Raw genomic sequence first — 15,324 nt, 5'->3', positions numbered from 1 at the left:
CATGTGCTTTATTGGGTTATTTTATTAAGAAACTATGTATATTCATGGAAAAAGGATTCCTGTGCATCAGTGTAGTGTAGACCATGCTTGGTGTGCCATCAGTGACGATGTAACAGGCCTACATATTACAGTATGGTTGTGGTCATATTTTGTGATCTCATATCCAGCTGTGTACAATTCTTCCATGGACCTCAACTCAGGAATGTTTCAGGATATCAGACATGTCATTTCCAAATGATTCCATAGGTGTACTAGGCTGACATAAACATATTGCTAGTGTGCCAAAACAGTCTACCTAAATATGGAAGATCACTGGTATTCCTGAACTGTTGATAACATCACTGCAGACACTCTACGGTATTCTGGTGAACACCACAATGTCAAGCAACAATGTTTGGTGCCATTCCTACATCGAGCATACCCATCACTCAAAGATGTCATTTTCTGAGTGGTGTGGCATCACGTTGTTTATGATGAGATATCAACAAAAATGTTTTTGTGATGAGAATCCACACACTTATTTTGTGGTCCAGTCAAACAGGAGCATGTGACTGGAAATGTGAGTTCGGCAGCTGTGTGCATAAAGTGTAAATGGTGATGACAGAGCATGTCTAGAATATTGACGGAAATGGTTATAAGATCATCTTTATTTTCTTTATCAGATTTAAAATATTCTGTATACATTATTTGATGCACAGGAACTTTTTATGCAATCATATGATGGACATGTATGCTGTATATTGTTGAACATTTCTGCCTGTCATTTTAATTGCAATAGTGTTTTTCATTTTCCCATTTCAGCAAGTAAAATGACACAAAACCATCAACTTTAAAAACAAATTAGTTACTATTTGTACAAGGTGGGAGAAGTAATATTTTGGGCAGCAATCCTATGCAAAAACATAAATATTTTATATAAATACCATGATAACTTTTGTAATTTAAATAGAAGTATATTTCCAAGAGTTAATAGATATTTTTACAGATTTTTAGTCAAACTTATTTTCACCAATTGGCTACAGGGATAGCAATTATGTAAGAATTTGAAATATGTTTTGTTTGTTGGTGGGAAGGCATTAATGGTGGTGGTTTTGTAGACCATCTCCATCATATAAATAAACACATTATAAGTTTTATAAATGTTATGCCTACAGCAATTGTGCACATAAAAGATCCCTTGCTACTAATGGAAAAATGTAGCAGGTTTCGTCTCTAAGACTATGTTAAAAATTATGAAATGTTTTTCATCCAATAGCTGATGATTAATAAATCAACGTGCTTAAGTGGTGGTGTTGAACAAAAATGACCTGCACTGGTTAAAAACATGACTGGTTTCTGGAGCAAGGTTTGAAATTAATATTGTGTGGCAAATCATCTATGCTTCTCAAATTTTAAGCTTGAAGCATGTTAGAAATTGAGGATCGGTTCTAAACATAAGTGTCGAAATTACTCTTAAGGTAGTACTAACCCAAATAACTTCCAGCTGGGTCAAAGTTCGAGGTGCATCCAACTTTTGATAGAGAAGTGAACACCACAAGTCCTGTGATTGGCTATAAATGTGAGTGTGTTGGTTGTAAAAAATAAGTTTCATCTGAGTAAAACAAATATGCTATTTTATTTCATCTAGTACTAATGTGTCAAGTAGCCTTGTGCTTGAAACATGTATGGGGTACCTGTAAAAAAAAAAAAGTACTAGAAATTTTGTGCGGAACTAGGGTGGTCATAGACGCTACCTGTTATCTCAGAAACAAGCAGTTTGTCCCCCAATTTGTTCTGATTCACTTTAAGTGTGAAAGGTAGTAGTATTTATATCCATGGCATTTATGTCGATTGATACGCTGCAGGTAGGAGTTTTAGCCACATATGTTATTATTGTCGTCTATGGGATTTGATTTGGTAAGAGCTACTTGTAAAACAGATTATAAGAAAGCATATTGTGCATTTTGAGCTTTTCGACTTCATCTTTTGATGGCAATTTGAAAAATTACTGGCATAAACTCCAGATAATTTTATCAATATTTCAGATGAAATCAAATATACATCGTGAAAATTTCTGAATGCCTTAAAAAATAGAAATTTAATAAAATCATGTCCATTTAGTTTAGATTAATATTAAGACTACTACCATTAATATTTATTTTCTAGATTTGTGAGAATGTATCTTTGACTGTGGCTGATTTAGTCAATAAAGACAACTTATTTTTCAATGTGTCTTTTTGTGTTTTGTTACAATCACACAAGTGAATTGCTGGCAGGTTCATTTTTTTATTATTTATTTTTTTCTCTTGAGTGGTCAAGGCCTGATAAACAAAGTACAACTGTTTTCAGCAACTTGACCCTACCCAAAAGAGAGCTGACCATAATTGTTTTTTTTCAATGTTCTTATTATTAATCTTTTTTTTTTCTTTTTATTAAAAAAAAGTACATACATAACATTTTTATGTGGACCCACCGATGAGACTGAATGTAGTAAAAAAAAAAAAAAAACCCAAAACCAGCAATCGCACCCGACCTAACCCATTCCACCCCACCACCCCGGCACATTCCCTGAAAAACATTTTTTTTTTTTATCCAAGTACACGCACCATTTTTAAAAATGGTACAAAATAAACTCATGAATTGTTCACATTGAATCACAACTTTCCAAACACTATTAATTCTGTACAATAACAACAAACAATTGCACTGCCCATTATCACAGGTTTTTAATATTTTGTGAATAGTGACAAGTTTGAATAACATATTTTTAGCAACAGCAAAATATCACAGTTAACCATACATTACAAAAACCACTAAAATAAATAAAACGTGGTACTAACAGTGATTGGTGTATGCTGTTAAAGATATAGATAAATTTTATTGTTTATTTTTTGTTACTGTCATTTTGAAGTACTTAAAAATATCTTTCTTACACACATGATGGTAAGAACAGCCATGCCATCCAATGAAATAAGCATGACCAAAATTGACTGCTCTGTGATGTGTAAGTTAACTTAAAACTGATTGCTCTGTAGAACATAAGACATTTAAATATATTTTAAACCTGTTTTTTGAGAATATATAAGGAATAGAATACTACATTTGTGTCCATTAGATACCATTTACCTTACAACAGATTTAAAAACCTATCCAACTCACTTGTTCGTAGAAGCAACTTGTAAGATAAATGGAATCTAGTGGTCATTCTGATTCAATGTGTCAAGTGCATCATTAAAAATGCATTTCTAAATGCATGTAGTATTCTCTGTATTAATTATGCACGCTTGATCTTCATGGTCTACTTCATATCTGGGAAGCACCGTAGTGGCAATTTGTTACCTTTATTTCAACAGTTTTATTATTTATAATGTAAAACGGTCTATAAATAATTTTGATATTGTATTACTATGTTATTGTTACTGTCAATTTTTGGCAAATGTAATTCCTTTGGTCAAAACGTCTTATAAATGTAAGTGATTATTATTTTTGCATTTGGTGTACCAAAGACAGGGTGAACCGACTGTCTGGTGATAACATTTTGATTGTAAAATATCAACATGTACAGTGATTTACAGGAAACATCTGGTATTTAGAATGCCAGAAATCATACCGTAAAAATTGTAGAGGAAACTAGTTAACCCCATCTGTGAACACATAATACAAATATTTGTGTTTCGCTAGTCCAGTGAAGAAAAATACTTGTTACCTACAGAAATTTCTTCCAACTTATTTAGGCAGACAACACAAATTTAAAGAATTGCATTTCACAATAAACTTAATACAATAAATGAATATGGTGAAATCCTTTGCTAACATAATATAGGGATCCAATTCTAGTATTACTTCACCTGTAAGCTACTATCAGGGTTATAATTTTTGTAGTAAAGACGTGCTGTAGACTTGAATTACAGTGTGTGAGCACCAAAATCATAATGAGTTTAAAACTTTCTAGGTACAACAAACTCTGCGACATCATAGCAATTAAAACATGTTCTATTCACTACAATTTAAGTCGCTACTACAAAAATCCTCGCATGAGAACACCCCTCAAGGAATCAAAGTCAAAGGAACTGGTGAATGATAGGATGCTGTGAGAGATACCAAGAAATGAATGGGAAGATTTCCCAGTGCAGATGGTGATACTTGTGATGTCAAGACTAGAGATACTTACTGCCCCAATTTAGGATAAATGTGATGGAATGAGGTACTGGGCCCCCCTCCACGAAGCGATCTTAGCCCTAAGATCACCATAACTGCACAGCTAACACATGCACTTAAGGTGATCTTTGGGCTAATATTGCTTTGTGGAACAAGCCCAGGTGTTTTAACAGACTCTTTATGTATGTGTTGTACAGTAAGTAGAATATGGCAGCAGGAATAAAAACAAGACTTCATGCAACGAAAGGTAACACGTGAAATACACAAATATCTATTGGTGTAAAACATTCCATCAATAAAACCATATCAAACATATGACCGATGGACATATGCAGTGCACTCTATCTAGTAGCATATTCACGTGGCACGGACACAATGTGCTAGTATAAACAGAAAATTGGTTTAAACAAATTGAAGTGACACAATCCCTGCAATTATCTACGGCCCTGGTTTTTTTTAGCTATGGACTATACATGATTTCTTTTCCATGGCATGTTCCTTTCCTTACACATTTTGTTAACTGCAGGAGTTGATGTGACCCATTTGGTTTTGTTCAGACCAGAATGTCAACCAAACTGCAACTATATAAAAATTGGAATTTGCACTTCTAAAAGCAATGCTGGATCATTATACAAGTACATCCAACTTGTATTAATACAACTGTACAGTGATTTTTTTAAAAATATTAGCAAAAGTCTCAATCTTGCCTTGCAAAAAGGAAAACCCATCTGGCTGTGAAATTACACCCTAAAGTATAATTATTTCAATTCAGCCAAGAATATCTTTCAGCATAATATAGTGCTTTAAGACTTTGGGGACTTCCAGTGCTTGAGCCTTTTCGGCAACCTGTTTACCAAAATGCTGGCGGAAAAAGTTTCTGCAAATTGAAATTAATCTCAGTGGGGTACATTTGTAGTAACGCAGCAGACTGCTGAAGGGTTCATTTTCAGAGGCTGCCTCGGGCATGTCATCGAGAATCCAGTTCTCTTTTGACACGTTGTAGCCAGCTGAAATAAGCAACATGGCCGCCTCGGGGGCATTTCTAGCAGCCGCCACCCACAGAGGTGTTCTCGGCGACTCATATATGTACATCACAACATCTGACTGGTAATACTGGTTGACCCCAACACTCGAAATGCACAGATCAACATTCTTTTCAAGGAGAAGTTTGATGATTGCAGTGTTCCTACAATACACAGCATTCCACAGTGGGGTCACATAGACCCTGTTCTTGGCATCTGGGTCTGCACCATGCCGCAGAAGCAGCTTGACTGATTCCACATCACCATTAAATGAAGCATAATGGAGGGGTGTGTCCAGGTCCTTATCCGAATTATTTACATCACAGCCGTAAGGAAGAAGCAGTTCGATAACTTCCGGGTGATGTCCGTGGGCAGCCAAAGACAGAGGGGTGTTCTTGTCGGCTGTTTTTGTGTCGTGAGGGGCGGAGTGCTTGAGAAGTGTCTCCATAGACTCGACATGGCCGTTCCAGGCTGCTATGTGCACAGCTGAGTACTGGTGGTTGTTTGTGCTGGAGATCCTGGCCCCTCTCTCCAGCAGCAGGTTGATGATCCCCCAGCTGTTGCTGTACGCTGCAACAACAAGGGCAGGGAACCCATCGTCCGGGATGTGATTGGGATTTGCTCCAGCATCTAGCAGCATACTCACAAGATCCAGATCTTCTGCAAAACAAAACAAAGCAAGATTTACTGCATGTGGGTCAGCCCTCAATGCACAAGGAACCACTAAAATATTTTATACTATTTATATAAAAAATAGCAGTAGGTGCCATTTGGCTCCTAGACGGAAAGGTTAACGTAGAGAACTGTGGGTGCCCGGTGTATGGTAATTAATTTTTTTTTTTAAACCCAGCGTTCTGCTGCTGTAATATTAATATCACACAAAGAAAACAACAATATATAGCCACGGTTTCACATGACGCAGGAATCCTGCGTATTTGACGCAATATTTACCTAAAATACTCCTACATAAAATCTGTGTGCATCATGGTTAACGCAAAAGATTTCCGATGTCAATTGATTTACATTTTAATTTTTTTTTTTAAATACATAAAAACCTAACGACTACGAAGTTCAAAACAAAAATAGCTGAGCGGTTTAACTGGTTTTCAAACTTAATACGTTTAACATAACTTAAGTGTAAAAACCAGTGTGGCTGATGTACATGTAGTGTGCCAGTCACTTTATCTAAATTTAGATCATAGCGACAATGTCGAATGTGCAGTCTGTATACAAATATCAGCTGCGAGTTTTTAGTTCACTCTATAGGTATATATATTTATTTTCCCGCTGTCAGTCACTTTTTGACACCTTCCTATGCATGTAATATAAACAAGACAGTTATTCAGTTAATTATGTCATTTAAGAAATATATCATAGATGACTCTCATTTTTGAATGCATGACTCCCAAAATAAAACCGTGAGTCACGATGACTCCCATTATGCAGATGCTAGGTGAAACCCTGTATAGCTATAATATATTTAGCTATACATAACGACGTATCTCTATACATGACATCCTCTCTCTAGACATCAGGGAACATTTTGTACAGTATCATGTCACGATTCACTACACAGATTTCAGAGGTTGCTACACAATTCTAAAATGTTAAATAGTAATTGCTACTCAATTTTCATCTGATCACTAACGGTTGCTAATCAAAATGTTAACAACAAAATGTTCCCTGGACATAATAACCTATATCTATACATACGAGCATACCTCTATAAATAACAAATTTCCTCTGTACATGACACCCTCTCTCTAGACATAATCGCCTTCATCTATATATAACAGCCTACCTCTATACACTGCAAACTGTAGTGCTGTTTCACTCCGACAATCAGTTACATCCACTGCTGCTCCATTTGAAAGCAGAATTTTAGCTATGTCGGCAAAGCCAAGCCTAATGGCATGCATCAGGGCTGTAATTCCGCGGATATCCTTTGCATTGGGGTTGGCACCAGCTTGTAGCAGCTGCGTCACAAACTCGGCATGTTCCATTCTGGCAGCGATGATAAGGGGTGTTTCATTGCGGAAATTGGGCATGTTGACATCGATGTTTGGAACCCCCATCAGCATATTCACAATGGTGATCTTATTGTCCAGCAGGGCCTCCATCAGTGGAGTGTGTTTCTCGATCTTGGAACGGCGGTTGACATTGATGTCGCCGACCGACAGGAAATACCTCACTAGACTGACATCATTCTTCATGATGGCTATGAAGAGAGGAGTGTACCCGCAGGTTGTTGTCTGTCGGTCGATAATGCAGCCTTGTTGTACAAGAAACTTGAGCATGTGCAGGTCACCCATAGATGCGACAATGTGTGACAAGTACTTCATGACCTGTCTTGGCATAGGGTGGTCCTGATCAGCCAGACACTGACACTTGCCCAGTTTAATGAGGTCCAGAACTTGGGTAAGCCGACCACCCTGCATGTCATCCGGGCGATGTGGGTGCTGCTCGAACTGACGAGCACAGCTGCATCCTGGCAGACACTCTTAAAAAAAATAAAATAATAATGAGCTAATTAAAATCGGATACGCCTGCCAAATAATATTAGTCTTTACCTACTAGCTTAGCCAAGTGGTAGCAATGGGAGCCATGCCTCCACCTTACACCCATCACATTTTCCCTTCCTCTGGTTACCTTTAACAGTTTAAATAAAGTTTAAATAAAGTTATGTAACATAGTCTCCATGTATATTACATGTATATAGAAGAAGACCTCTCAAGTTGTCAAACTTGTCCACGGTTCTTTTGTTCTTTGTATAATAAAATGTGTTTTCAATCAATCAATCTTTTTACCCTCCACATTATATATTGGCCTGTCATACAAGAATTAGTAAGATGGTGGTTTGATTGGGTGTTTTCCCTATAAAAAATCCTAGTTAAACTTACAACAGTGTCCTTAGCTGAGATCAAATGCATGCCCTTGTGAACAGAAGTGACTTATGAAGTGCTTTTTAAGGCCTCTTGAGAATTGAAAATTTGTGGTAACCATAAATGGTTTACACAAAAAATACTTCAGGTAACCCATTTATTTTTATTTAGCACACTGATCAAGTAAATGATATCCTAAATTTAATATATGAAAGAAACATGGTTTAGGCAATACTACTACACTTCTGCAAGTTACAGGCAAACATAAGTATCATTCTCACATTTTGCAGAGCCCTGCATTTGTTATACAAAGGTGTAGTTATATAAAGTACACCTCGTAGCAAGTTTGGCTGTATGTACATATAAATAAACAAATAACAATAGAATAAAGAGTATTTGATATATCTGACAGCACATGTCCTAGTAATGGACAGTAAATTAAGTCGTGCATCATTTCATTTTAAGGGGAAAATGTAGTTCAGGCGCAAAATGTGATATAAACCATTTTCTTTCTAGTTTTTAGTTAAAGCCATTACTGTATGTAAGTAAGGGCTAATTGTAGGCCTGCTGATTTGCTGCATTACGTGACTGATCCTTATGAAATTGTATTCAGTAAATCCCGTATTTTTTTATATCAAAACACGATATATGCCAAGTAAAAAAACATTTTTACTGAAAATGAAAAATGGATATATCGCGTTTTGTGCCTGAACTCTTCATGTGTTAATTAACTTCTGTAACAATAATATGTCCTAGTAATGGACAGTAAATTAACTCGTACATAATTTCATTTTAAGGGGAAAATGTGTTAATTAATTTCTATAACAATAATATGTCCTAGTAATGGAGTGTAAATTAACTTGTGCATCATTTCATTTTAAGGGGAAAATGTGTTAATCAACTTCTATAACAATACTGTGTTATTATCTTTCAGATATTTCCCATCTGATACAGCTGTTCAACAAACTCCACTACCAAGTACTATATATTTTATACAATTTTCAACCTAGCTGCTCTTAATACCTAAGTCAGTAAACATAATTATACAAACCAATAACAATAGGTTTATTCAGATGATGTTGGTGTTTTTTCAAGACATCTTTATTTCCACAAATTACTGCTTTGTACACCTCTACATAAACTTTTCTCATTTCTGAAATATGAAGCAAACCCAGACATGTACGTTTACAATATCAGTGAGTAAAGTGAATGCATGTACAGACATACCAACAAAAATATTATATGACCTTTAAAACATTTGTCATGCCTTAAATTTAAACATTGTTTCATTACAAATAGCTAAAAAGACAATTTAGAGAAGGGGCATTTATTTCTGAAGGCTTTTGAGCAAAACAATAACATGAAATATGGAAATGCATATATGGTTGTGTGTTGGAAAGATCATCATTAGCCAGTATCTATGATTCATATGAAACTAAGTACACATAGTAATTATAATGACTAATGAATGAAATAAATATCAAAATTGCAATGTGCTGCCATTCTAATTGATTTTCCTAAGATTCCTTCTCTAAAAATCTAAAAGACATATCATGTTTTCTGACATTTGTTTGTTGAACTGGACACAAAGAATTACAAGCAGACACTGTTTGTAGATCATATATATGTATACAAAGTTTGTCAGACATCCTCTATAGATTTTTCAATATATAATTATTAGTTTTCTACTAGTCAATGAAATTATTTTTATGGGCATGTGTAGAATATATATATATATATATATATATATATATATATATATACACGGTATAATCTTTACATTTTAAAACAAAATATTACACAATATGTTTTGTGAAAATTGTCATTCTGCAACTTTGACAGATCCTTTAATCTGTTTAAATAAGACTACCAGGAATTTATTTAGCAGAATAATATTGTCTGTTATCAACTAGCTGTGCTATACTGATACATATAATAAATATATACTAATGAACAGTTATACAATGTATCAGTATTTTACCTTTTGTAACTGAAATATCCACTTCTATATCCTCTTCCTACAACAAAACATGTCCATTTTAAAGCCACATACAACCTCTGCTAACTACCGACCGTATAATAAAAGTTGCTAAAATATATGATGTGTAGGCAGGCACTAGAACATAATTATTTTTGTAAAATGTGTGGACTTACAGTAGTGGATTTACCTACGGTACATTTCTGATATATATATATATAAATGCTCCCATCTTTTTACAATTTAAGTAAAATATCTGGTACAAAATTAAATTCATCTCACACCAATATGTACATGCAAACACACACACACAGATACACACAATTGCCCACTATAATGTTTTTTGTATTAGTTATTTACCGTATATTACATCCACAGGTTAAATAAATATACGGACACTTTTTATTTTAGTGGAATATCGACACAGAGAAATTGTCAGAGAAGTGCAGAATGTAACCTAACAGCTTTGCCATTCCTATATCTCCGACATCGCCAGTGGCTTTGCCCGTGGCAGAAGAGGGGTTACCAAGTATGATTATTATAAAAATTTACAAATTTATTATGACGCTATTTTGAACGAGCTTTCAAAATTAATAATAGATATATAGTTTGTGGAAAGTATAGCTGATCATTCCAGAATAACAACATATCAATATGTGACGGTACATGCTCTTAATTTCTTTTCGCCTGTGGCGATATTGTTTTAGAAGGCTGTGTGCAGTTCCAAATGCACTTAGCCCAGATGGACAAATTGTTACGCGATACCTTTGCGCGACGGTCGTCGAGCTTTCTAAAACACACCTAGCGCAGGTGTGGATGGCCAGTAGTTACGTAATAACTCCGCTAGTGCTGTTTATGACCAGGGGATTGCTCGCGGAATGGCGACAGCCAGTCTGACGCTCAGAGAAAGATACGCAGTCTTGGTGGCTGTGGAAAATCCACATGATACGTGAGGTACCGCCTTGTACCCCCAGGCGATATTCGCCGTCTCTGAGAGTTTTGAATAAATAGCTAGGATTTTAGAGATTTCGGGATATCGGGTTACTGAATGAGTAGTTAGGGTTAATTAAATATTAACCAGTTAGGAATAGAGTTGAAATTCCTTTATTAATTAAGTTCTCCTGGAAGCATTTCTCCATTATCACACGTGTGTGTGTTAGCGTTTCTCAATTATCACATGTTATTGAACGAGTAGTATGGGTTAATTAAAAATTAACCAGTTAGGAATAGAGTGTAATTCCTTTATTAATTTAAGTTCTCCTGGAAGCGTTTCTCAATTATCACATGTGTGGGTGTTGTGTTACGGTGAAGTGATTAGCATATTGTGTAAACTAGACACCTAGAGATTAACTAATTAAGTGATCAGTTCTGGGTTGTTATTATTTGTTGTTGTTAATTAACTACTGCGGCAGTACATTTGTCAGCGTAGGTTAATACAGATTCCAAAGTGTATTGTGTTTTTGTTGTGTTTTCTAGTGAACTAAACGTGCTATAATAATATATACTTTATATAAGATCTTATCTCTGATCATACCTAGACGAGCCACTCGGGTAAACACTGCTCGATACAGAGAGACCTAATAGATATACAGTTAGGAGAGATATTTGGATAATCATGTTTCATCCAGTTAAGGGTATTGTAGGATCCCCGTGACACAATACTATCAAGAACTATAATGGACACAGACAGACAATAACAAGTTGATAGTGCCACTAAAATTTAGTTTGTTTCATATATTAGTAGTTTACCATAAAACGAAACCAATTAACCATTTCAATAGCTAAGAAATAACATTTTAGATTTATTGGTCTAAATGTTGTAATCGAGTGGACGAATTGTCCGAGGTGGGTGGACGAATTGTACAGTGGACAAATCGTCTGTGGAAAGCATTCAGTATCACTACAATTCAGTGCACAGTCAATGATCAAGTGTTTTAATATGCACATTCAGAGCAACCTGTTGTGGTACATGCCTGTCTTGTGTGCAGGTTCTAACCACTGCCAGTGACAGTGACAGTTATATACTTACAGCATTTTCATCCATGGTAGTTTGTCTAAAATATCTTGAAAGCATAATATCATCAAAATGTTCAAGATCATTTGGGTCCATGTTCCAATATGAGTCTAGAAGTAAAAAAAGATGCAAATATAAAATGAGAAATGTTTTGACATGAGTACAGGTTGTTTTATTCTTCAGTTGGTACTAATATTAGGGCTACAAAGAAAACATTAATGTTTAAAGATACCCCATCATGAAAATACACTAGCAAGTATATATGACACAGATCTCGCCATATAAGGGGAGCTATCACTTTTGCTCCTCACCACTCCCCTGAGACTAGATCATGGAGAGTAATATTACTCCTCCCCCCACCTACCGGGATCAATACAGTAATATCGTAAATAGTTCACCATAATCTAAGTTAGGGGAGCAATTACTCTCTCCTCACAATGTTTTTCATGGCATGGTCTGCTGACATCAGTATAAAAATTACACATTTATATTATTAATTTATAACAAAACAGTGTAAAGAGCTGTACAAAAATACAAATATCACAGGTAAAAATATGGATCCATCTACACGTTACCAACTCAGGTTAAGCATGTACAGTGGAAAATGAAAGCTTAAAAATTATTTTTAACTCCACAATGATGTGACAATCATCCCAGGGTTAGGCTCTTGTGAATATTATCTTTCTAAAGACAGATAACCTGGGATTACGTCATGTCTTGAGCACTCCTGGTGAAATGTTAAAACTTTGCGAAATGACAAATTAAAGAAACACGACAATGATAAAAGATGATGAACTGAACTACATATGAATGACATTTATTTTTGTTTCAAAATGATTTTCATCTATTTTAGTAATAAGTGTAAGTGCTGCTAATACATATTCATGCAATTTTAAACTTAATGACGTCGGGATGCATCAATAACATGTTTTATATTAATGCTTCATGTAGATGCAACACAGATTTAACTTGAGGGTTATTTCACGATGTACACACAACTTGACAAGATAAATTTTGAATTGCTAACCTGGCAATATTTATGAAACATGGATCTGAAGTGAAATTACAATATATGATATATGACTGTCAACCATAAATCAGTAAATGGGAAGCAATTATTATGAGTGTTGAAGAAATATGCTAAGAATCTTCAGGTCTTGTGTCTGTACATCTCAACACAGATGAATAAATAACAAATCATATGCTGTTGGTGGGAGATACTTTACTCTGAATTTTGAAGTACTCCTTGTGAATATGATGGGGTGGGATGTGGGTAAAGCACTAGCTTGATATATGGTTGGTCCAGGAACAATGTCCGTCAAGTGGGCCCATTGGTTTATTTGTCGTTCCAGCCAGTGCACTACGACTGGCAGTGTTCGAGATTAACATTTTTTGGCCAGTATCCCAGTTGGATACTAACATTTCAAAATTTGGTATCCCACCTGAGAATTTAGTGTTATATGGTATCCCGGTGGAATACTGGGTTCTTGAAGTCTGGTATCCAAAATTAAATTCTAGTATCCCCGGGATATCGGGATACCGTTAATCTCGAACACTGGACTGGTATATTAAAGGCCATGGATTTTACTCCATCATGGTTCAATAATGGTGATGCGATAGCTAGATTTCCAAACATTAATGTAATTATCATTTATTATCAATTTTTAGAGAAATGAGGTCCTTGAATCTGTGACAGTATGTCTTTAATGTGCGCCATGCACTATAATGTTTGACACCCAATAGCTGATGATTAATAAATCAATATGCTCTAGTGGTGTCGTTAAACAAAACAAACTGTAATTTTTGTGAATATGATGGACTGAACTAAACATTTAACTTTAAAACGATGACGCATATTTTATTCGACCGGCGATTTTAATATTTAAGCATTTATGTCATAAAATTATTCGCTATATATATCATCATATTGTTTTAATCGGAAACAACTACACGTACCTATAGATTCTTAACTAATGCGAAATACTAGGAACAACACATGACAACAAAATATCAAAAAATATTGTTAGTTGTCAGCATTTTGTTATGTTCAGCTCGTAACAACACGGAAGTCAAACTGGTTCCTACTAAATAATGCGCTTCACTATTGCAGTTCACATTCGGTACAACTCGGTCAATTTCGGCTTTTCCGGCATGATTCGTGAAATCAGCCAAAGAGTTCAATGTCTTTTCTTGTTTTATTATACTTTAACATTTTCCAAATAAACCATGGTCATTTTTTTTAACTATTAGGTTCCCCAAGCCTTGTCAGCCGGATTATTATTTTTAAGCTGACTATTTTGTCATCTTCTGAGAAAAGTTATGTATTAAAAAGATACTATATATAACTATAGGCAGGGCCGTAGCTAGCATGGGGGCAAGGGAGGCACTTCCCCCCCCCCCCCCCCCGCCCGAAAAAAATCAGGAAAGCATTATAGAAACTTAAAGAAAATTCTCTTCTTAACTGTTTAAGGACTACTCGCTTGCCCCCCCCCCCCAAACAAAAAATCCTAGCTACGGCCCTGATAGGTTATGTGTATTGGCCTCTATCGCGAATTACGTGAAATTATTTATTAAAAAAAATTCTTCAGCCGTCTGTTTTGTCATTTTGTAAAATACGTTCAGATAGACTTTGCAAAAAAAAACCCATTAAAGGAGGGGACAATTAAGGCATTTGGCCTGGTATGCATATTCAACGATATATAATGCACATTATTGCTTACTATCAACAAGTATAATCGTATAGTTAATTAATAAAACGGTTAAATGTGACGGCTATTATATATAACGGGCGCAGCCATTTTGTACCATCCCAGTGAATACGCCCTCTGGCGAGCTGGTGGTTACGTAATACCTAACGTGTCACGTCAGGAATTAGTCTTCGAGCTGAAGAAACAAAACATATCTGATTTTTGCAGATGCATCACAGTGTTCTGTAATTATATCCATCCTAGTAAGCCAGTACCAATTATATATTATTTTTCAATACAAAATAAACCACCATTGTCAGTGTTGAAATAACTGTATTATGTTTCGTACATAAATTAACCCACGTACTGAAACAATAATCGAAGTGTTTTCTTGGTTAATTGGTCTTTTCTTTCCGTGGCCTTTCTGTGGTTCCTAATTGGCAGGTGTATATTCAGACGGTCTCCAGACACTGTGTCTAGACACACTAAAAAGACGTGCCTCTTTCATGAAGATCACAGGGTACTGTGTGATAACAGCACGGATACACCTCAAATCGTAATGGACATTACCAACCGCCCTGCTTTATTACTGTAAGTAATTCTG

General features: G+C 35.5%; 1 protein-coding gene across 1 annotated transcript; it reads right to left on the bottom strand.

Moving 5' to 3' along the window:
* Nucleotides 1-2,686: 2,686 nt before the first annotated feature.
* Nucleotides 2,687-14,108, bottom strand: LOC121371436 (ankyrin-1-like). The gene is made up of 6 exons (XM_041497317.1): nucleotides 13,990-14,108; nucleotides 12,049-12,143; nucleotides 10,023-10,059; nucleotides 9,093-9,194; nucleotides 6,961-7,659; nucleotides 2,687-5,819 (listed from the first exon to the last, which is right to left on the bottom strand). The coding sequence occupies exons 2-6, from the start codon at nucleotides 12,127-12,129 to the stop codon at nucleotides 4,906-4,908; spliced, it is 1,833 nt and encodes a 610-aa protein (XP_041353251.1). The 5' UTR covers nucleotides 12,130-12,143; nucleotides 13,990-14,108; the 3' UTR covers nucleotides 2,687-4,905.
* Between the last annotated feature and the right edge of the window lie 1,216 nt (nucleotides 14,109-15,324).

This window comes from Gigantopelta aegis, chromosome 4, assembly GCF_016097555.1.
Source record: "Gigantopelta aegis isolate Gae_Host chromosome 4, Gae_host_genome, whole genome shotgun sequence".
NCBI classification, from domain to species: domain Eukaryota; kingdom Metazoa; phylum Mollusca; class Gastropoda; order Neomphalida; family Peltospiridae; genus Gigantopelta; species Gigantopelta aegis.
The sequence above is the reverse complement of the archived record's forward strand: the minus strand, read 5'-3'. Positions and strand labels throughout refer to the sequence as shown.

Coding starts and splice junctions, on each gene's coding strand:
- LOC121371436 (XM_041497317.1), bottom strand. CDS start 12,129: ATGGACCCAAATGATCTTGAACATTTTGATGATATTATGCTTTCAAGA. Junction 10,060..12,048: donor CTACCATGGATGAAAATGCT/GTAAGTATATAA, acceptor GTTTTGTTGTAG/GAAGAGGATATAGAAGTGGA. Junction 7,660..9,092: donor GAATAAACCTATTGTTATTG/GTTTGTATAATT, acceptor ATTTTTTTTAAG/AGTGTCTGCCAGGATGCAGC.